This window comes from Haliotis rubra, unplaced genomic scaffold, assembly GCF_003918875.1.
Source record: "Haliotis rubra isolate DU_JTF1 unplaced genomic scaffold, ASM391887v1 Scf246, whole genome shotgun sequence".
NCBI classification, from domain to species: Eukaryota; Metazoa; Mollusca; class Gastropoda; order Lepetellida; family Haliotidae; genus Haliotis; species Haliotis rubra.
Window position 1 is genome coordinate 191,900 of NW_025766514.1, and position 24,598 is coordinate 216,497.

The 24,598-nt window shown below is 41.3% G+C and overlaps 1 protein-coding gene across 1 annotated transcript; it reads right to left on the bottom strand.

Moving 5' to 3' along the window:
• Positions 1–230: 230 nt before the first annotated feature.
• LOC124279066 (serine-rich adhesin for platelets-like) lies at positions 231–19,885 on the bottom strand. The gene is made up of 8 exons (XM_046714866.1): positions 19,568–19,885; positions 15,603–15,636; positions 14,013–14,101; positions 12,482–12,610; positions 12,248–12,364; positions 8,227–8,311; positions 6,034–6,238; positions 231–5,357 (listed from the first exon to the last, which is right to left on the bottom strand). Exons 1-8 carry the CDS (start codon positions 19,813–19,815, stop codon positions 685–687), a joined length of 5,580 nt encoding a protein of 1,859 aa, XP_046570822.1. The 5' UTR covers positions 19,816–19,885; the 3' UTR covers positions 231–684.
• Positions 19,886–24,598: the final 4,713 nt, after the last annotated feature.

Sequence of the window (24,598 nt, forward strand, 5' to 3'; positions counted from 1 at the left end):
AATGACATGAATAAACCAAGTCAAGTTTGGCTTCATGCAGTAATGGTGTGGACAGCAGTAACCACAGGCTGGGCACAAACAGGCCATGACTTCAACAAACTTGACCTCCACTTTACATCAGCTGAAAAAGTATGTTCTGCACAGCATAAACATGATCTTACAGATATGTACATGGAGGAAGGTGGTTTGTGGACACAAGATGATTTCAAAATCTACAAAGGATCAAAATGTATCATCAGATTAGACAGGTTGTCAGATCATTTAATGTTGGGTTTATACAAAAGGCAACTGTATGCACTACTGATAAGATAGAATTAGTAACAATAATTTGTTGGTCCAATACTGTGACCCTGTCTTGTTGATCAGCTAGGTACCATGGCATGTGTTTGGCTAGTTATTTTCACAAAATGTACACACATTTTAAATGTATACTACAACAGGGACTGAATGATTGACTTGGACAAGCTACAGATCTGAACTGTTTCCCAAACACACAACACACTGTTCATCAACGTGGCTATCAATATGATTAACACAAATGTACAAATGACATAATTGCCATAATAATTTAAGATGAACACAAGCCATGCATTTGTCATCTCCTAATAATCATAAAGTTTTATGATCGAGTTATCAACAGCATTACTGCTTTGATAGAAAGAAGTGAGCAAAAACGGCTATCAGTTATCTGCTGGACACATTATTTGAAAATGACTTCATGTTATTCTTCCGCTCTTGAATATCAGAGGAAGCAGTCGAGTTTGCATCACCATCCTGATCTACTGGGTTAACAGAAAGTGACTGTGACTGAAGCTGAAGCTGAAATTCATGTTGAGAGGAAGATTGATGTGATTGCTGTAGGGTGGGCTGCATGGTGTCTAGGTCCAGGTCGGACTGAGAGAAATACTGACTGTCTAGACTGCGCAGGATCTCTAATGTTGACTGCAGCTCCTCCTCATTTATTGTCTGTGTGGGCTGTAATGCCTGCATCAAGCTAAATCTGCTCCGGTCACCACCAGCACTATCGGTGGCGTTAAGACCTCCACCTGCTCCCTGCTTGCCCTGCAGAATACTTCCAAGGTCAATATTGGGGGCATTACCCATATAGTTGACATTTGGTAAATCAAAAGTAGCAAATGCTGTTGGTGCCAGCTGCCTAGATTTATTGGTAGATGACAGTTCACTGGATGGAATAGAAGGCACCAAGCCAGTAGAAAATGTGCGTGGATATGCTGGACTTGCAGATGGTTTTATCACAGTTGTTGACGCTTTCAGTCGTGCATTTGAACTTGACACAGGCATGCTTTGGTTTAATGATGAAAGTTTCTGTGCAGCAGTGCCATAATGATGATGTGTCACATTAGCTTTACCATGAATGAAATTGTCCTTCGCCTCAACAGTGGAATCTGCCTGCTGGGTATCAGGTAGTTTGGTCTCCTTTGATTCATTGGCACAATTACCATTTGAAAATGTTTTAGGTTCGGAGGGCTTTATGTTCACTGCTGACATTCTCTGGACGGATTGCCCTTTGCCGTTATTACCTTGTTCACTTTTATTCTCCTTTCCGGGAGGATTTAAACATTTTTCTCTAAGTAATGCAAGTTGATAAGAGAAGGGGTATTCACTCGTAGAGATGTGTCTTCCATCTGATCCTGTTGTAGTTCTGTCTTGGGTATCTGCACTGTCATTTAATTTCACCTTTAAATCAGTTTCAGAGAAACTTAATGACCGTGCAAGCGATACATTCACATGGTTACTGGCATTGACACTTTTGACAGGCTGTTGTGGAGGAGCTTTTGTCTCTAAGCAAGGCTTTGCAACTGATGTCACACCAATGGTACCACTTGTACCATTGTCATCACAGTTGCCCCTGCCCAAGTGGTGTACAGCCTCTTCATAACTTGGCAAACTCTTTGAATTGAGTAGTTTATGCAAAACCCCTGTTTTACCATTTGCCACCTTCACATCTGTGGTACTTGAAGACTGCTTCATATCCCTCTGCTTAAGCTGGTCATTCTGTGTGTGATGGAACAGGAGACTGGACTTGCAGTCGCCGTTATTATTGGATGTAAGCTGCATCAAGATACTGCTACTGAAGGACGATGACGACACAGTGCTGGGGGACGCTGCTACTGTCACCTGGGGTTTGATGGGAGTCACCAACTGGGGACTAGTAAGTGTTGAATAGCTTGTTGTCAGTCCACCCTGAATAGGTATAAACGAATTGGGAGAAGTGGTAGTCTCACTGGGGCTTGTGTTGATACTATTATGGGATGCCATTTGTGGTGACATGATTGAGCTGGGTGTTGACCGTGCACTGTGAACTTGAGGTGATGCAAGTTGCACAGGACTTGGCACAACAACTGACTCATTAACTAAGCTCTGTGCTGAATCAGATCTCACAGAATTTGTACTTGTATTGCTGGTATTATGTATCAAACTATCACTTGTTCCTACTGGAGGTATTGGTGTAGAATTCATCACAGGACTTGCATCGAAGCTATGGTAACCTGCATCTGACATGGGAGTGTGGTTACTGAGACGGTCAATTGAATTTTGCCGTTGCCTTCCAGAAAGTTGACGGACACAGTTAGTAAAACTAACGGGAGTTGCTGGTTTTTGATGCAAGGGCTGTGGTGAACTTGAATCTATTACTCGGTTCGGGGGAGCTGGCATATCTAGTCCTTTTCCAAGTGTCATTAGAGATGTTTGGCACTGATTATTGGCTAGAGGTGGAGCAAACATTGGTAGAGAGGCACTCCTCTGAACAGTTGCAAACCTGGGTTTAGAACTGGCTAGCTCTTTTTGGCGTGGTGGTGGGGTGGAAGGAACAGTAAATTGTTCGGTGGTTCCACGAATACCAGCATCATCAGTTTCATATTCATCTTGATGCTGGGCATTGTCTGTTTGAAGCAAGTGCCTCACTTTGTTAGATGTCCCGGCGGTTTGTGGATCTTTCATTTGATGGTTTGCAGGATTAACTGGCCCAGTTGTATTTTCTCTGGCAGCCATATTTTCTGTGATAAAATCTGCAACATCTGATGGTAAATCTGAACTATCTTCACACATATCCACTGTATTGCTATTCACAAGAGGAGAATCTTTGTTCACTACTAGCTGGGCGTTTTCATCAGGTGACATTTTCTGACCCGATTTCTCAATATTCAGATAAATTTCCTTTGTTTTGCTAACAGAACTCAACACTGACTTTTTGCTATCAAACACAGGTCTTTGCAGTAAAGACAAGAGGTTGACTGGTTGATTATTAGGGACTGGTGTTGATTTGCTTGGGTATGCTACACTTGATTTTACATCCCGCTTTTGCTGATGCTGAATGTACTGTTGCAGTATTTGCTCCACCCTTGACTTGTCTACCACTGACAGTTGTTGTGCGACAGTCTCCATCTCCTTGCTTTTATTACCTTTGCTGAGATAATTACTGACTCGCTGGTCCAGCTGAAGTTTCTGTTGCAGAAGTTGTTTTTGTGTTGATCTCATTGACTTAGCACTAATGCCAATAGAAGCAGTCTGACTTGTTAGAAGTTTTGGTTTTGAAAGAGAAGAAACCAGCTCCTGGTCCACTGCCATGGGTGTACTGTCAAGTAAGGCATCACTCTCCAGGCTCTCAACGCTCAGCTTGCCACCAGATGCACGACTCTCATAGCCACATGACACTGCCTCAGCCTGAACCAAAACAGACACTGTTTTTGAGTTTGGAACAGCTGTTATTGCCGTCTGTGTTTCCCCAGGAGAAAGAAATACTTCATCTTCTTCATTTCTTACATCAATGGAGTTCATTCTTTTGGTTTTACTTTCCACATCTCTGTCACTGGACTTACGTTTTCTTCCTGATGGTGTATCAGTGTCTCTTGAAATGATCATGTCCTGAGATTCATCAGACTTTTGTATATCACTGTCCGTGACATTGCCATTATCAGATAAATCTGAATTATCCTGTGAGTTGCTGTCCAATCTCCCATGACCTTGAAATTGCATTTCTTCTTGTTTTGCCAGCAACAAAGTTAGTGGAACTGAAGATGGCATCGGTGCCGTCACATTGGGAGGAAACTGGGAGTTGCTCATCATGTCAAATGCTCCTTGAGATACTGTGATTGACTGACTACCTACTTTAGATGTTCCTGCTTTTGGCGATCCCACAATAATGAAAACCTCATTTGAATTTGAACCACTCCCCGCAGATAGTGGCAACTTAAGAACATCTGAAGAAACAGAGGAAACAGGTCCAGAAACATTCATACCATGAGGCAAAGGACTACTCTGCAGCTGAACATTGCTTGCCAATTGAGTCAAAATTTCTTGGGCTTCACGGGCACGTTTTTCTTTCAGAATAGCTGAAACAGGTCTGCTGTCATATGCAGGACCCTCACCATTGGCATTCTTGTGGTCCTTGAGGATCGATGATACGGTCTTTGTTGGTGTTATCTTCGGGCGAATTGGTGTAAAGCGACTTCGAGACTTTTTAGGAGTCTGAGGTGAGGAAGGAACAGTGACAGTGCTGCTTTCACTACTGACAATTACAGGGGAGCTGCTGGTTTTCATATCAGAACTTGTTTCTTTCTGAAGCATGTCTTTTAAATAGTTTGACTTCCCGTTAGTCTTCGTATCGTCTAAAGTTTCAGTTAGTAATGTATGCTTCTCTTCTCCTGATTCCTCTATGAAGTCAATTAAACCTGAATTAGGATGGGTTGTTGAACCAAAATCCTTCCGCTGATTCGAGACAGGAACAAAAGCACTGCGTGATGGAGTTGTTGGCAAAGCAAAGTGTCCATTTTCAGAATTTGTTTCAGAATTAGAGTTTAAAGGCTTTGATTTATGTTCTATCTGAACATCAGTCTTCTGAATTGCCTTATCTGAAATATCTCCCAGCTGGCTTGCAGGCCTTACAGCTGGCTTTTTGACAACATGATATTGGCCATTATCACTTTGCCTTCCACTTACACCAACTTTCTCAGCCTGTACATCCATATCACTGTGGCCATTACAATCAATGTCTGTTGTAGCCTCCACGCCAGACTTTCTGTCTTGTGGTTTCACCATCTCCTGCAGAATATGGGGGCTTGTCTTGAGACAGTTGTCCCTGGCTCCAGGAGACTGTAGAAGCTTGGTTATATTGCGAGCAGCACTTTTTGCAGCTAATTGAAATGGTGATGGCGATTGACCAAGAGATTGTGAACGAAGCTGATCATTCTCACGCTCATTCTCAGATCGCTGTTGTTGTAGTCTTCGCTTCTGTTCCTTGATAAGTTCTCTCTCTTGCAACTTACGTTGGAGCTGAAGTTGAGTCTCCTTGTGTTTGTTACCACCAGACGTGCATGTGAACAGGCTTGACACAGGAACTGCAACACAAGCACAAAAACTGTAAGCAAAATCCAGTGCTAAGTGACATCAAATATATACTCTCAAAAAGATACTGAAGGAAACAAATAAGGTAACAATGAAACATCAATGAGCAAAGAGATTTACTTTCAGTACATTTGAAATGTAACACATACAAATTCAAGACATGTCAAAATAAAAATGTCAGCATCTTGTAAGTCCCCCATATCTGGTTCCATGGGACCAAGTGAGTGAGTGAGTGAGTTTAGTTTTACGCTCAGCAATATTCCAGTTATATGGCGTCAGTCTGTAAATAATCGAGTCTGGACCAGACAATCCAGGGATCAACAGCATGAACATCGATCTACGCAATTTAATTGGGATACGATGACATGTGTCAAGCCAGTCAGTGAGCCTGACCACCCGATCCCGTTAGTCACCTCTTACGACAAACATAGGTTACTGAAGATCAATTCTAACCCGGGTCTTCACGGGTACCATGGGGCCAGGTACTCATCATTGCTATCAGGGGGAAACTGGATAGGCAAATGCAAGAATGACAGAAGGAATGTCTTCATTATTCATTTTGCAACTGAATGAACTATGCCTGACTAGCGTAACTAAACTCAGATATGCATTCTGATAAAGAATGAGAACTGGAACAAATCCACTGCTGTAACTGAAAAACAAATTTACCTTTTGAATTATGAAGTCCAGCATCTTGCATGGCCGCTAACACTGTGAATGCTGCAGTTGATTTACTGTTAACATACAGATTCCCCACCAGAAACTCCGCCAATTCTCGTAAGTTGTTGAAGTTTGTTCCCAGAAGTTTATGTGCCCATTCACACACAAGCTGGCGTGAAGCAGTGTAAACTTCATCTTCCTCAGTCTTTTCTTCCTAAAACAGAGAGAGGATAAACAAATGACAAACTGTAGATGTCTGAAACAGCATGTGTAAAAGCATACCCTTTATCATCATTTCCCCCAATCTCCTAATCCTAGGAAAACCCAAATCATGCAGACACCTTTAAATACTGTAAGTATCTCCCAACTGATGCTATGATGTAAGCCAGTTTACCCCAGGAGATCAACAGTACCCAACTGATGCTCTGATGTAAGCCAGTTTACCCCAGGAGATCAACAGTACCCAACTGATGCTCTGATGTAAGGCAGTTTGGCCAGTTTACAGTACCAACCCAGGAGATCAACAGTACCCAACTGATGCTCTGATGTAAGCCAGTTTACCCCAGGAGATCAACAGTACCCAACTGATGCTCTGATGTAAGCCAGTTTACCCCAGGAGATCAACAGTACCCAACTGATGCTCTGATGTAAGCCAGTTTACCCCAGGAGATCAACAGTACCCAACTGATGCTCTGATGTAGCTTCAGTTTACCCCAGGAGATCAACAGTACCCAACTGATGCTCTGATGTAAGCCAGTTTACCCCAGGAGATCAACAGTACCCAACTGATGCTATGATGTTAGCCAGTTTACCCCAGGAGATCAACAGTACCCAACTGATGCTCTGATGTAAGCCAGTTTACCCCAGGAGATCAACAGTACCCAACTGATGCTCTGATGTAAGCCAGTTTACCCCAGGAGATCAACAGTACCCAACTGATGCTCTATGATAAGCCAGTTTACCCCAGGAGATCAACAGTACCCAACTGATGCTCTGATGTAAGCCAGTTTACCCCAGGAGATCAACAGTACCCAACTGATGCTCTGATGTAAGCCAGTTTACCCCAGGAGATCAACAGTACCCAACTGATGCTCTGATGTAAGCCAGTTTACCCCAGGAGATCAACAGTACCCAACTGATGCTCTGATGTAAGCCAGTTTACCCCAGGAGATCAACAGTACCCAACTGATGCTATGATGTGTAAGCCAGTTTACCCCAGGGAGATCAACAGTACCAAACTACCCAATGCTCTGATGTAAGCCAGTTTACCCCAGGAGATCAACAGTACCCAACTGATGCTCTGATGTAAGCCAGTTTACCCCAGGAGATCAACAGTACCCAACTGATGCTATGATGTAAGCCAGTTTACCCCAGGAGATCAACAGTACCAAACTGATGCTCTGATCAGTTTACCCCAGGAGATCAACAGTACCCAACTGATGCTGATGTACCCCAGGAGATCAACAGCCAGTTTACCCCAGGAGATCAACAGTACCAAACTGATGCTCTGATGTAAGCCAGTTTACCCCAGGAGATCAACAGTACCCAACTGATGCTGATGTAAGCTCAGTTTACCCCAGGAGATCAACAGTACCCAACTGATGCTCTGATGTAAGCCAGTTTACCCCAGGAGATCAACAGTACCCAACTGATGCTATGATGTAAGCCAGTTTACCCCAGGAGATCAACCCAACTGATGTAGCCAGTTTACCCCAGGACTGATGTACCAAACTGATGCTATGATGTAAGCCAGTTTACCCCAGGAGATCAACAGTACCAAACTGATGCTCTGATGTAAGCCAGTTTACCCCAGGAGATCAACAGTACCAAACTGATGCTATGATGTAAGCCAGTTTACCCCAGGAGATCAACAGTACCCAACTGATGCTCTGATGTTAGCCAGTTTACCCCAGGAGATCAACAGTACCCAACTGATGCTATGATGTAAGCCAGTTTACCCCAGGAGATCAACAGTACCCAACTGATGCTCTGATGTAAGCCAGTTTACCCCAGGAGATCAACAGTACCCAACTGATGCTATGATGTAAGCCAGTTTACCCCAGGAGATCAACAGTACCCAACTGATGCTCTGATGTAAGCCAGTTTACCCCAGGAGATCAACAGGAACTGTAAGTATCACCCAACTGATGCACTGATGTAAGCCTATACAGTATACCCCAGGAAACAGTTTTAAAAATACACCTTTTCCTTCTTTGGCGTGATCTCCAGTTCTGGAAGAGATGGTGGCTGCACCTCAAGCTTCTTTCGTAGTCCACTATAGCAATATGTGGGTAGAGTTAAGGATATAAATCACACATAAATCACACATCTCTACCTAAATCTCTGCCAATCGTGTTTCACAATTAAACAGAAATTTCCTTGATATGTGACAAACTTTCTGGCAACATTCTAGATGGTAGGATTTACAAAGATACATGCAGACCTAAACTATTGTGCCTTTAAAGCTAGCAATGCCTCAGCAACTGACAGTGAAGCAAGCATGTTCTTCTAAATCCTGAACTCTGACCTTCACCTATTACCAAAATATTTCCAAAGTATTTCCTAATAATTAGGGCTGGGACGGGTCCAACTTTCCTACCCGGGTACCTGACCCACTGTTACGCGACCCAACCCGGGCACTTATAATACTCATTGCAAGTTATTCCCCTTCAATAAAATCAATCATGGCTGAGATGAAAAGCAGCATCTGGAAATATTTTTAATCCATTACATCAGGCACAAAGACAAACACATTCAATTAATTCTTCATTTATAAGTCACATAAACAAAGCGTGTCCTTGTAATGTTATGGGTACCCGGGGTCCAACTCTTTACCCACCCATCCCCAGTATCCAGGTTACCCGAACCCAGCCCTACTAATAATAAGGTCATATCTAAGTTCAATCATAATGCACAGTACTTTCTGAGAAATTGAAAATCATATTTGTTCCTCTTGAACAAAATAGGGTGTCATCACTGGTGGAAACATGCACAGTCAGCTAAAAGCATTGAATCCTATTGCTATGATTCTGACTACCACGTACTTGCCGCACATGAAACTGCATGATGATAAATGCAGAAAAAGCTGTTTTGTGGCTCAATGTGACATTTCCACTTGACTTTTTGTCATTGTAAAAACAGAGTTTTCAATATGGCTGCAGTCACTAATGCCACTCTCACCAATATTGCTAGAAGCGGCATAAAACTTAGCTAAACCTGTAGAGGTTTCCAATTCTTTGAAGAGAGTCATCCTTGGGGTACATATATGCATTTTCTGCGGCTGAAAATGTCATGTGACAGTTGTATCAATGTTTTAATAAAAATATTGTACAATAAATAAAAATCTTTGTTATCTATTATACGGCCCCCACCACGTGGCGTTACCTCCCTGCTATGCATGCGCAGCCAACTAGGTAAGCACCTAGGCCTGTATCATCATTCCTTCTGCGGAATAAATCAGTGAACAGAATTGCAGGGAGGTGGGCAGCCCTACCACAAGGACGACTCTCTTCAAAGAACTGGAAACCTCTACAGGTTTAGCTAATTCTTTTTCATAGAGATCGTCCTTGGGGTACATATATGCATTAACACAGACTCCCAAAGACCGGAGGCCAGGGAGGAGGGAATTCTGTCAAAGTACACATAAATAGCGATCTTTAAAAAGAATGTAACAGACGCCACAACACTCACCTGTTACGTGTCCCGAAGCATCCGCGAGAGGCATTATGGGAGGGTAACCGACAGGAGGATAAGTACTTAGATCCAACCTCATAGGTTAAGCAAGGTAAATCGCACACAGTGCGAAAATAAAAAAACCCGCCCACATCATGATCTATTAGAGAGCACCGGAAGGGGGAAAACCCAACTCACAACCGACCATAATCTCCGGAGAGAACAGAAAGGAGTTAGATCACACGACAGCGGATATATCAATAATACTCAATTGAAAGCAGCATCAACTGTCCAGATAACCAAGACTCACTTGGTCAGGGTGGCAGGACACTGTCCACTGGAGAGAACAGAACGCCCAAACGCGCACGATCACGTGAATGTGTATCGAGCTGATAGTGCCTGATAAAAGTGCTAGGCCTGCTCCAAATAACGGCAGAGCATATCTCTTCAATGGGCAGTGCCGATGCAAAAGCCTTTGACATGGCCACTGCCCTGACCGGGTGAGCCTTCAACCCCTCAGGGGAAGGCTTGCCCTTTGCCTGATAAGCAGCACAAATGACCGATACAAGCCAGCGAGACAGGGACTGTCTGCTCGCCGGCATCCCAGCCTTCCCGCTACCGTAACAGCAGAACAGATGAAACACAGTCAGCGCCAGGTCTGCCGACATAGCATGTAAGTCGCCGACCCTTCGCCCAGATGTTACCGCCACCAGAAATAGCATGATTGACAAATCCAAAGGTGGGCTGACAGCAGGTCGAACCCGATCCACGCCAGCTAAAAAGAGCTGCATAAGAGGGTGCTGCACCAGAAGAGCACCATCGACAGGGGTGTGAAAAGTGGAAATAGCGGTGGAGTAGCCACGAATGGTCGAAGCCGTCAAGCCTTCTTCAAAACGAGCTATCAAAAACTCCAATACTCGGACTAAATCCACAGAAAAGGGATCTGCAATCCCCGTATCTGAACACCAGCACGCATAGCTGGACCACCTATCCTCATATTGAACGTTTGTCGAATCCCGTCTCGAAGCCAGAATTGTGTCTGCAACTGCTGCAGGAATTGCGCGAGCTTTCGAGGCTAGACCTGACAGAGGCCAAGCCACCCACTGAATCCTTGGATTTGGGTATGGTGCGCCAATCTGAGTGAGAATGTCCGGTCGCAAAGGTAATAGAACAGGAGGCTGAGCCAGAAACCTGAGAATCACCGGAAACCAGCTCTGTGACGGCCATAGCGGTGCCAGGAGCACAAGTAGCCGAGCTGGCTGGGTGGACAGCTGGGAGAGGGCCCGGGGAATGAGTTGTAGCGGCGGGAACGCCCAGAGCACTTTGCCCGTCCAATCCAGCAGGAAGGCGTCGGAAGCCAACGCGCTCTTGTCCGGTATTCGAGAGCAGAACACGGGTATCTGATTTGTCCCGCCGGACGCAAACAGATCCACCTGGAACGATCTGTACAACTGGGAGATAACTCTGAATATCTGCCGGTCGAGCATCCACGCGTGCAGGTCCAGGATCCGACGAGAGAGAGCGTCTGCTCGCACATTCTCCAGCTCAGGGAGATAAACAGGAAGCACCTGACAGTCGCACTGGTCGCACCAGAGGAGAAATTCCCACGTCTCCTGAAGGAGCGCCAGGGACACCGTGCCGCCTTGCTTCAGGATGTACGTCATGGCCGTACGGTTGTCCAACTGAAGATAAACCACCTGGCCCTGAACATGCTCCCGGAAGCGCTTGAAAACAAACCGCACATCTCTCAGTACCAAGACGTTGATGTGAAGGCGGGCTTCGGCTTCGGACCGGCTCTCGGAATGTTCTGCCCACAGACAGAACACCCAGTAAACGCCTGAAAGCAAACACGCAAGCATGTAACTAACAGTGGAACCAGCAGCAGAAATATACACGTACAAAACATTGAAAATTACGTGAAAGCAACCACAGGAAGAAGTACTTGGTTAATAACGCAATATGACAACCACTTGGCACGCTAAACTTCCCGCCATGGAAGAGCAACATGTGCGTAAACCACGGGAAAGCTAGCGTAAAGTTTAATACAAAGTCACATAAATGAGAAATAACAGACTGCAAAGTCAATAAAACTGTTCTGTCAAGAATGAATAAAGATCATACATACAGTTGTTGGAGTCTCAGACATTATTTTTCTCTCAAGATGAGTAATTCAGCTAGCAGGGAGGTAACTCCACATGGTGGGGGCCGTATAATAGATAACAAAGATTTTTATTTATTGTACAATATTTTTATTAAAACATTGATACAACTGTCACATGACATTTTCAGCCGGAGAAAATGCTTATATGTACCCCAAGGACAATCTCTATGAAAAAGAATAAACTCACTCGCTCACCAATTTCAGAACAATCCAGATTCACAAACTTAAATACTGTCAGGCCAGTATAAAATCATTAATATTGTTGTCTGTGTAACAGGGCATAGGATTCCACATGTAACATCCTAACCTTGAAAGTTCTTGGTTTGGATCCCATCAAAGGACTCAGAAATTGTATGGCTACTACATCAACCTTTTGTTTTCAAAGGATATTTTGATTGTCCTCGCTGCCCAAGACGACGTGGCTTGACATTTGGAAACACACATTTCATGACCTTCCCAAAATCAGCCGGACACAGGGGCTTCAGATTATGACTTTCGCAATACAGCCTGCAAAAGATAAGAAAAACATTATTCCATGAAGTTCTAGCTGGTCATCACCAGTTAACTTAAGACAAGTAATTCATTAGGTACTGTATGAAAGTTTGGTGGTAAATGAATACTGACCTGTAGTCATCGTAGACCTCATGCTTCGGCACACAAATCTCACTGTCCTCCTCCAAGTGACTGCGGATCCAGGTGAACGCCTGAGCCTGCTCGATGCGGTTTGAAGAGTGCAGGAAGGAAGTCGGGGTTCTGAATTGCAAGCAATGGCTTCCACTCAAATCATTTACTTCAAACAATCAATCCACAGAAATCTGTTTACAGTTATACATTTTATTGTTCCAACAGATCGGCAGATAACAGAAAACAAACCATGACATAAGCTCAATGTCGGCCATTTCTTCTGATAGCCAGTTCTTCTGATAGCCATGGTCACTAACCTTCAATGTTTCATGTCAGCTGTATAAGCTTATGTCCAGACAACATACTCACACAACAATCATATGTACCTGGCCTTTTGCCAGTATAGTCTACACTTTAAACTCATAGGAGCCAGATTCACTGGCAAATCAATCATCCAGCATGACATTCCACAACCAAGGGACATTAACTCTGCAAAGAGAATGCTGTCTGGGATCACTTGACTGCATGTTCCTCCTCAAGTATCTAGCAAAGGGTGACTGCACTCAGTCGGAGGGGGTGTGCCAACACACTGCTGACAGTGACAAGTACCTCTTAACACCTTCAACAGCTACAGAAAAAGACAACTGGTGACTCAAGCATGTTGCAATCAGGAAGGTGTCCACTTAGGAAAAGCCAAAGATGCTGTATTTGATCTCACATGAAAACCCTTGATAACCCATACAGTACACATACTGAGGACAAAAATGACATTAAAACCTAATATTTTGAACGAAAAATGACAGGAAGAATAAGAACAACATATTTGCTACAGTTCAGCTCTGTCGGTCTGCAAAATTACGGTTAGAAGAATTATTCAGAACATGCAGTTTGAGAACATTATAACAATGGTGGACAAAATGTTATAATTCAACATTTTGTAATGGAACAGAACAACTCTGTTAAACTGCACAACTAACTATATGTGTTCCAAATTTCCTTACATTTTTCACAAAAATGTTGAGTAACCACACCAGAAATCCATTTTTCAGCCCATTGTTTTGATATCAGGTCTAACACCTCATGGTCATAATGAAAACCAAAGTTAAACTAGCAGTGTTATATGGGTCTGAAATATTCACCACACTGTCGACACTGATTAATACAGGAACTAACAAACCTACAAACATTCATTGTCAAAACAGGATCTGAATCCACATTCATAACTTTCTGAGACACAAATCGACACAATCTATGAAAGGCAGCTTGTCAGGCATCAACAGGTCTAATGGTTTCTGAGAAGCTATTTACGACAGACAACGTACAGCTAGGCCATGATATATACTCGCCTGACTTACAGTACATGTAACAACACCTAGTCACCTCATGCTGGCAGAACAAAGAGGATGTTTGCTTAAAATCAGAGATTTTACTTTGTGATGACTGTCCAAATACAGGAATAATAAACAGAGGTAAGGTATTCAAAGGATATATTAATGGTCACAATAACTTAAAGAAAAAACATTTTCCTTACTGGCGTAGACTGTCATCAGGACTGGCTCCGGTTGGAAGCTTCAGGTAAAGCAACAACTTCTCGACATCGGACAAGCTGTTCACCTCACTCTATAACAACAACAAAAATAAATAGTATTATGCTTTCCTCGCTAAAGATCTATTGGCTTATCTAACAAGTCCTCAAATCTTGATATCTTACTTTGTTGTTTATCAACACTCAGCAATATTTCAGCAACATGATAGCGCTTTGATAATAATTAAGTTTGGACGAGACAATGCAGAGATTGGCAGCACGAGTGTAAGTACATGCAGCAGGATCAGCAGGAGTATGCATACAAGATGAAATCTTACCCTGTGAATGAACTACCAGTGCTCAATTTAAGAGATGATAACCTACTTGCTCAAGGTGCAACCTAAGATAAAACCCAGTATTACCAGCAAAATTCCAGTTGCACTGCTTGTATTGCTATTTGTAATGAAAGAAATACGCTACTGTATTATTTATGTTTTATTCACCATTAAGAAAGATTTGTTAAATTTTTCACTTGTCTCGCTGTGCCTTTGTGGTTTTCACATATGTTAAAGTTTTATCACTAATATTGATAATAATAATAATTGATTTCCTAAGCATATAGTCCATGTATCTATGCATCCAATGCCATGCACATATATATAAACAATCCTGATAGTCTAGAGAAAAGCTCAGCTGAAGTGATGTGTTTTAAGGAAAGACTTCAAGAATTAGAAAGAAAGAATCCTATTTACTCAGCTTGCTGTTACCTAAGTAGGGCTATCAACATAACTCAGAGAAATCAATTATCGTTAACTGAATATCGACTGAGTATCCATCAATATCACAGAAGTAAATTTGAGCAAAAAAAGAGCATATTTTATATCACTGGTGAGTGGTGATATTTGTTCATTGGCTACCAACAAAACCAACTTACTACACAGCCTTTGAATAAAGACGTAACTTTGTGTATTACATGTGCAAATTAAAACTTGATTTCATCTCAATACTTTAAATAAAATACTATTGATGACATTCTTCTCTTATCAATAATCACTGAGAATTCTTCCCATCGACAATATTTCTGATTATTGACTTTTTAGCTCGCCCTATAGCCAAATGCCTGAAGTGTTCACTTGTCACAGGTTCTGTTATAGGCACCATGTGTGAACCATGTCCTGGTGTACCAATACTTTCATGTGGCATAACACTGATGTCGTAGCCTAGTGGTTTAAGCGTTTGCTCGTCACGCCGAAGACAAGGGTTCGATGCCGTAATATTGCTGGAATATTGCTAAAAGCGACTTAAAACCATACTCACTCACTCACACACTCACGCAACACTGATGAAAACAGCTCAAAAGCCTCTCATTTGATTTTGACTGATATAAGTTTGGTCTCAACATTATTGATATACACAACAGACGTTAGCAACATTTTAAGACAATGTATTGTTGTACATCGTGGGAATTGTGACTCTTATAATCTCACAAATCAAGAACTCAACGGAGTATTCATTCCCAACTACTAATTCAACACAGATTCCAACTGGAATGGTATCGGGCTATCTAAACACACTACACAAAGTTGGCATACTTACCAGAATCCTGTTCACCCTCTCCTTGCCTTCAGAGCTGAAAACAAAACCCATTCCATGTTCAATGATAATTGTGAAAAACAAAATAAAAAATTCTTCTGTATGTAACCGACAGACAGACAGACAATTTATTTCAAGTAGTGCACACGGGCATAAACCCACTTCAGTAGATATAAGTCTAGATAAACTTCGTCATTTCACATATTGGGTATCTGGATGTTTTATCTAATCACCAATGATCATTTCACATATTGGGTATCTGGATGTTTCATCTAATCACCAATGATCATTTCACATATTGGGTATCTGGATGTTTTATCTAATCACCAATGATCATTTCACATATTGGGTATCTGGATGTTTTATCTAATCACCAATGATCATTTCACATATTGGGTATCTGGATGTTTTATCTAATCACCAATGATCATTTCACATATTGGGTATCTGAATGTTTTATCTAATCACCAATGATCATTCCCATACTATGCCGATGAACCCAGATCACTACATTGGACAGGGTTTACAAAATAATGTTTCAAGTTTGTAAATGAAATCTTGAAAATCAATCATTATTCTGATTATTTGACAATGACTATATATATATATGTATGCAATAGTCTACTCAAATTACTGCCATAACTCTTTATGTTAGCCAGAATGATACACACATTTAAGTCACAGACAGTTCAATAAACATTTCAAAAACTATATAAGATGATCCATGTCACAATACAAGCAGCAAGGAGATGAGAAAACACAAACAGTTGTAGGAAAACATCAGCTTCTCGCTCATTTATTGATGATACAAATTAATCCACACCTGATATACAGATAGCTGACAATGTGCTTGTTAACTGTTATTGTGTTGCAAAATAGTATAGCCTGAGAAGCTCTGACATATTTGTTTGGCAGAATGAAATGCTATTTCCCTTACAACTGTTTAACAAGCCATCAACATAGTGGCCTAATTTTCAGTTCGCAACAGTAATTGGGAAAGTCATGCCCCATTACCAATACACACATTACCTCAAAAAATGGTGCATCAAAAATTACAGTATGGGACTGGCACGTGCCTTTTCTGGCCTCTGTCACCGAATTGGTGTTCACTGACAAATCACAATTTCATTTCATCGTCACAACCTCCAGGATCACTATTAGTACAATCAGTGTATGAAATGAGGCCCGTACGACCGCCCGAAGACGGGCTAGATTTCTGACGGACGGTCTAAATTTACAGCTAGCCAGCTCGATGGTCTGGTAATTATTTAAAAAATATTCCATACATGTGAATAAATTCACCATATCTTGGTGTCTGGCCGAATTTTTGGCTTATTTCATACACTGGTACGCTTGGTAAGTAGAGAGTGATTGTCTGTGTTGAAGGTGTGTGGTATGAGAGACCATTGCATGTATCTGGGAGTCTGTGATTGAGTTGGGTTGTACCCATGTGCAGAATGGAACCCGAGCCAAGCTTCGGCATGACAAGCGTGACGAGAGTGTCAGGTTGGCTGTTAAATTCTATATTAGTATTATTATTTTATGTTAGTTTTGTTTCAGTTAAAAGATGTCACTGAATTGTTTATATTTATATGGAGACTTATATTGCATGAAGTTATTTACAGAGATGAAGTTAACTGTGTGCATTTGCCTTGTAAACTAAACCAGAAATAGAAAACCACTGTATGCCCATTTTCTCTACCACTGAGTACCAGTGATTCAGTTAGACACCACCCAAAGATATAACTGCAATGATATTCTTTTGATACAATATGAATTTCTGATACATTGAACTGAGGAAATTGCATATAATGCTACTTACTGAAACAATCAATATGTTTGAATATCATGTTATACTGGGACAAGTTTCACAAAAGATCATATCAAAAACACATCCAACAAAAAATTGAATTCATTGTAAGTCGTGGCACAACATGTGCTGCTGACGACTGCAACAAATGAATGCATGTATGTCCCCCCAGCATCCACGACATTTGCAAATGACAAACTAGGCAGATGCATGGGCATGCCTAAACTGGGGCAACACAATGTCAGATAGCAAACATCTTTGTAAGGATTACGGCCCAATCTGTCGAATTTTTAACAGTCAGCAGTGCCGATCCGTCAAATCATGCTTGAGTGGTTCTGTGCTAATCGGTCGAATTTCAGTGGACCAAGGAACTGATCTCTGGCCACTGACCTGACATTCAGGCATGTTTGGATTTGGGTGGAGATCACATCAATTTTACAAACCAGTCCTGGCATCAAGTATTTTCAACTGTCTAACTTTCACAGACTGTCCTGCCTAAGTGTGGAGCAGACCTCTCTGGAGGGGGCTCAATCATGATTTGGAATGGGATCAGTAGAGCTGGAAGAACTGATCTCCATGTCCTTACAGTTACGATCAGATACTCTCATTTTGACAGGTGATATGACAGATTACTGGTACAGTGTTGTTCGCTGTTGTGTGGCACATTAAAACTGACACAATCTTATTAAACATGTATTCACGCAATATCATCTTTGGCTATTCAGATGCACAAAATTTTACCTTCTAAAATTCTAAAATGGTTATCCTTAGCAAACTTCCGATACAATACATTTGCTTAAGCTTTTGCTACATACATTTTTTTATCATAACCAAAAAAGTAGCACTTTGAAATACTGCCAGTTACTTTTTACTAAGGATTAGTTTGACAGTAAGTATACAGTTCAAGGCATCAACAGCAATAATCTGTACTGGCTGCTGAATAGTTATCGCTGCATGACAGTTATTGCCAATACATCAGTATCACGCGTGCAAAGTTCCGGTTTATTCCCACTGTATTTGACAACAATAAAGGACAGCAAAAGAAAATTCTTCATGGTAAGTAACATAAGTGAAATGATGAAGATAACGCTTTGAACCTATAAAAAAACCTTTAACTTATTGGGGGGGGGGGATGTCACTCGATCTATATAGTAGCAAGTTCAAGTTCTCAAGAGTCATTAATTGTTTCATTCCCTATCAATCTACTGTAAACAAACCCCACTCAGCTGGTCACACAATCAATTATTCAAGGTTACTTTAGGATATAAATGTATATTATTTCAGGAATGACATGAGAAATTCTGAAATGGTGATAACTGTTACAGTTAGTTGTGAGAGAACACCTATCTCTACTGCCATCATTCCGCCGTGTTATATAAAAACACGATCGGCTGCATTTTACGGGCTGGACACGTCAATGAATAGCTAATTAAGTATCATAATTAATTCTGTTTCATTAATTTAACGAATGGCAGGGTAATTTTGTAAATACATGTACCACTAAAATATGGTGATTACTGTTCGGCAGCCAGTAGAGGTCCAAGGTACTATTGGTATGTATGTACAATGATTTGATATACTAATGAAGGTAAATAACAATATCATCTGAAAATACTGGCATACTGTGTTTTAATAATCTTGTATATTTACATCTTGTTGGCAAAGCTGACATAAGTGACAGTTCTATATGTAGCTGAATCATGTAAAAGAGAACCAAAACACACTACATGGTATGAAAACGTACCCAGTACTAATCAGTGCAAACTGCAGTCTAAGCTCCCATGTGTGATAAGCACTGTGCACTCACAAGAACATGAAGATCAAGTCTAAATCATTACTTGGTACATCATCTTCAGCAGTTCAGATGCTCAAGGTAGCATTTCCATTTGCAGCATATACAATGCAAGGCATAAATATACTTACGAGCAAAGTTAAAATTTGAGCAATTTAAAAATAAAGCCACAGTTTACAGGGTCCCCCATGGATTAAATCAACACTAAAACCAAATGTCACCTTGATTACTCGCAATGCTATCAGCAAACGTAACGTCAAATCAGATATGTGCTGCCAAGTACTTTGACAGCCAAAGAATGTGTAAGCGCTTCTTTGCTTCCTCAACACATCCAGAAGAAAAGATGAGATCTGCGCAACCACTTACCTAATAGATGATTCAATGCCATCTTGTATGTTGCTGAAACGGGACTCGGGTTGTTTACTTGAGTTTTGCAAATTATTTCCCGCAATGTGTTTTTCGTTCGTATCTGTTCCACTGTAAACATTGGTACCCTCGCCTTTGTTTTGTTCCCCGATCAGGCCATTCCTCGGGAGGAATTTGTTCCATTCTGGTTGATTGTTGTTGGCTACATCATAATCGGTGTTGTACTGCTCAGCTAACGCCTGACTCATAGTAGATCAAGGTATTATGCTGAGTGTCAACCACACTACAAACAAAGCACATGTCGACATTTTGGTTTTAGATTTGGTATTTAGGTAGGAGCGCATGCGCGGATAGTTATGCGTAAGTGCTATTTTCCTGTTACGATTTACCGAGGTGTTCAGCCACATTTGATAATAACTTAATAGTTACTTCAGTAAACCTTGTTCTGCATAACTTTGGAAAAAGCCGTTTAGAGAATGTGTTATTTTATGACAATGTTTTCCTTTTGTGGAAGCATATCGTATTTAACTTGACAACAATAGGGGTGATTGTTATTGGATGGTTGCAGTCAAAACGGTCTCGTGATAAAATGGCCACAAAACTCAAATCAAAACGGCCCAAATGACATCATAACGTAACACTAACAAGTTCTACTTGGCTATGTACCAATAAGAAAAGAAAACGTAAACGTTGATCCTTAAGATTATACCTTACATTGCTTTGTTTTTGTGTCATTTCAAACTAAATTATTATTGAGCATTAATGCCATTAAGCTGGAAAGCTCCACCGATTCCGAAAGTACATTTAAATCAATTTGCAACCAACAAGCAAGACCAGATTTTTGAAGGTGACATCACACCACCCCAGCTTCTGAACTTCTGAACACCACAGATATATATGCTGTGATGTCAAGAACTGACTGATCAACAGCGCTGAGATAACAGTTGACAAAATATTATTAAGTCTGTGCACCTAGCTTGTACGCGTGACCATCGACCACTAACGTTATTTGCTATATTCCTTGTCTGTATAATGTCTAATACATCCAATATTATGTGTTGTTGTTATTATATTTGTGTGTTTGGACGCGTGTGGCCCTTTTATCATGGGTTGTGGCCGTTTTGACGTTTGCCTGTTGCCGTTTTGACCTTCCCGTTTGGGGATTATGGCTGGTTTGATGCAAACTTGAATAAGTTCGGAAAAATCGAAAAGAAATAATTACCTGCAGATAATGATTATAATGCATAATTTCAAAAAAGCGAACAGTACGAAAACCTTCATTCCAAGCACCAACGGCACGTATGACGGCAACACTGTTTAATGTCTTCATTAAAATGGCAAACAAATCAATAACACAATTTTACCAAAGAAGAATTAATCAAGACAGATGTTAAAACCATGTGAACAGGACTGGTTTCAAATCACTCCTTGTATTACACATTTCACCCAGCTTACTACTACTATGCGATTACGTCCTTGTGTATCTCCGACCGCCTCCGTGGTGTAGTGGTTAGAGCGTCCGCCCGGAGAGCGGAAGGTCGCGGGTTCGATCCCCGGCCGCGTCATACCAAAAGACGTTAACATATGGTACTTGTTGGTCCCTGCCTGGCGCTCGGCATTTATGGGTACAACAAGGACTGGTCGGCTCGGAGTCAGTATAATGTGTCTGAGTGGGGTATTCATGCTTCACTGCGGCATGGTATCTCAGTGGGCTAGCACTATAAAACCAGCTTAAGTCTGGGCTAGTACAAGCAGCCGCACATACACATACACACGCATGCACGTCGTCATATGAGCGAAATATTCTCAAGCACGACGTAAAACCCAATTTCACCTCACCTCACCTTGTGTATCTCCACAGTACAGGAACCACGTTGCCTTGTTCAGGCCATATGATAGCTGCGCTAATTCTTTTAACCAACTGGCACTTTGTTTGAGTTTAAAACAATATCCGAACATCTTTCAATCTTCTTTTCATCACTAAGATCTTCAGCAACACACTGACAAAGTTTACCCCGACCATCCTTGCGTATACATCATGAGTGAGCGCTTGCATGAAATTCACAACACATTGTCAATGGAATGATCGTTTTTTAAATCAAAATACCATTACACAACTTGGTTTATAAATAACATCACCACAACATGGCACATTCCCCACTATGTTTAACAGTGTGTTACAAGCAAACAGATGACCCATGGTCTTTGCCGTCTTTCAGTGGGGGCGGTGGGGTAGCCTAGTGGTTAAAGCGTTGGCTCGTCACGCCGAAGACCCGGGTTCGAATCCCCACATGGGTACAATGTGTGAAGCCCATTTCTGGTGTCCCCCGCCGTGATATTGCTGGAATAATGCTAAAAGCGGCGTAAAACCAAGCTAGCTCACTCACTCACTTAGGTACCTCCAATAGTTGCGGCAAACGTTCTGAAAAAGGGCACGCATTTCAGTGTTTTAAACTAAAACTGAACCACTAACATCTTATCGGTAACGTTAAGATGAAGCAGACCAAACGTGACATGCTGCAAACAATTGTTTGAAGAACAAACAGATATGCATGGGCTTTGCATTCCTTTAGTCATTTGTCCCATCGACCTTCCAGAATACTTTTACAAATAGACCAGAAAATTCCTTGAATTCAAATTCAACACAGACACATTCAGAAAAAAATACTGGTTTAATTACTAGCAGGGGTCATCTGTCGCAGCTAACAAGTATGATTCATATATCAGTTTTAGTAAAAATTAAATTAAAAAACTAATGACATAACCGGAATGTGGAAGATACGAATATAAAAACTGAATTGTGACAGACAAGTGCAGACAAAATTAGAATTGCAAGAACTTTCTACCATGAACACTTGAACGTTGTGTCACCCAAAACCCATCAAAAGAGAACAAAATACTCGTTCGCAGGCAATATCGTAAATAGTTCACGTTTCTATCTGTACTAGTACGTTCCAGGCTACTGTATTCGTTGTGAAGATCCGGGTTAGAATTGATCTGTCGGCATACCCTTGCTAGTCGTAAGAGGCGACTAACGGGATCGGGTGATCAGGCTCGCTGACGTGGTTGACACATATCATCTTATATCGATGCTCATGATGTTGATCACTGGATTGTCTGGTTCAGACTCGATTATTTACAGACCGCCGCCATATAGTTGGAATATTGCAGAGTGCGGCGAAAAACTAAGCTCACTCACTCTAGTGAGAGTCTTTATAGTGTCATAACTTTTGAGATACAGCCAAGCTCGCTCTTTCTCTAATTCAAAGAGCAACAAACGAAATTTAGCTCCAGACTCCCCTGATCAGGGTTACAGCATTCGTGTTAAACCATCACACATGGTATTTCTCCTGGAACTGGACATTCCAGAATGCCAAGAGGCCGGACACGACACGTGTTAGTAACAGCTAAAGCACTTCCGCCACTGTTACACGTACCAAAAGTCCACGCCTATCTTTAAACTGGCTATATAGATTAGAGTTTTTTGTCACTCTAAACACTGAAGTGTCTGTGTACTCACAAGTCAAACATGTATTTAAGGATAATGCTGTACATATCCCACTCATATTACAGACGGGGATAGTCTAGTGGTTAACGCCAAAGACCAGCGTTCGATTCCACACATGAGTACAATGTGTGAAGCCCATTTCTGGTGTCCCTCACCTTGATATTGCTGGAATATTGCTAAAAGTGGCGTAAAACTAAACTCACCCACTACTAACATTACATATGTAAAAAAGACCATATATACCACTATATACATCATAGGGAATATTCAGAAATTAATGGCAAACAAATCAAATATTTGCTAAACGCGGAGTAAAACTAGATTCACTCACTCGCATTGTTCCTCACACCACAGATACAGACATCCATGACCTTTCCCCTTGGTTCGTGTAATGTTACAAAACTACCTTTGCCAATACGTTGAACCTTTGATATTTCCAAAGCAATACATTAACATAACCTTGTCTGTTCATGGTTGGTGGAGGCGAGGAGAATACATAAACCATCACAAGTAATCAGGGAATGTGTTCAGATTAACAGAGCTACCTGTACAAATCTTACAACTCGTTACATCACATTCTACATTCGACATCCGTTAGTGTATAACCATTTCCCTCCACAGATAAATTAATTAGGTACTGTTTAGAACGATGTTTCCGCTACACACAATATAAGGTCACTGTTTCTCTATTTTATTGTTTGAACATATTTCATTCAGTATTGAAAGAGATTGGGCACAAGTTATTCAACTTATTAAAGCCCGCTCCCGACAATTACATATAGTACAATGAATTTATGGACTTGACTAAAAATATTTTCTTTTATAGATTGTGGCAGACTAAGGCTGCCGTACTGAATGGTGTTAATATCTAAACTAACTTTTAGGATCTCAAAGCCTTTTATCAAAGCTGACAGCTGACATACTTTGGACATTTTAAAAAGAAATGATTGTCATCTTCCATCAGAGCACCACAAAGGCAAGCTTTACTTTCTGATAAACTGAAAGTAAAACATCAGCATTTTCTATTTTAAACCTACTAGTCACATTCGTGGAAGCCATTTTCCCTTTACATTTTCAAATTATCAGTAAGAAATGTTTGGTCTGTGTTCGGTCCGCCTTGGTTACTTCTATATGTACGGTTATCTGTCGATTACAACGTTGAAACAATGTGTTAACCAGAAACACGTCCCCAAAGAATTTATCGTGAAACCAACAAAATAAATACCAACAACGTTACACAATTGTATTCAAAATTCCGTTTACAAATCATTACAAATTACTTTAATGTAAAGTATATTAACTACAATGGCGGTATATAATAGTGTGGTGGTACAAATACAATGGTGGGCGGTGAATAGCATGGAGGTTAAAGGGTTCGCTCGTCACGTTGAAGACGCGAGTTTGATTCCCCACATGAGTACAATTTGTGAAACCCATTTCTGGTGTCCCCAGTCGTGATGTTGCTGGAATACTGCTAAACTGCATCGTAAAACGAAACACACACAAATGCAATGGTAGATACA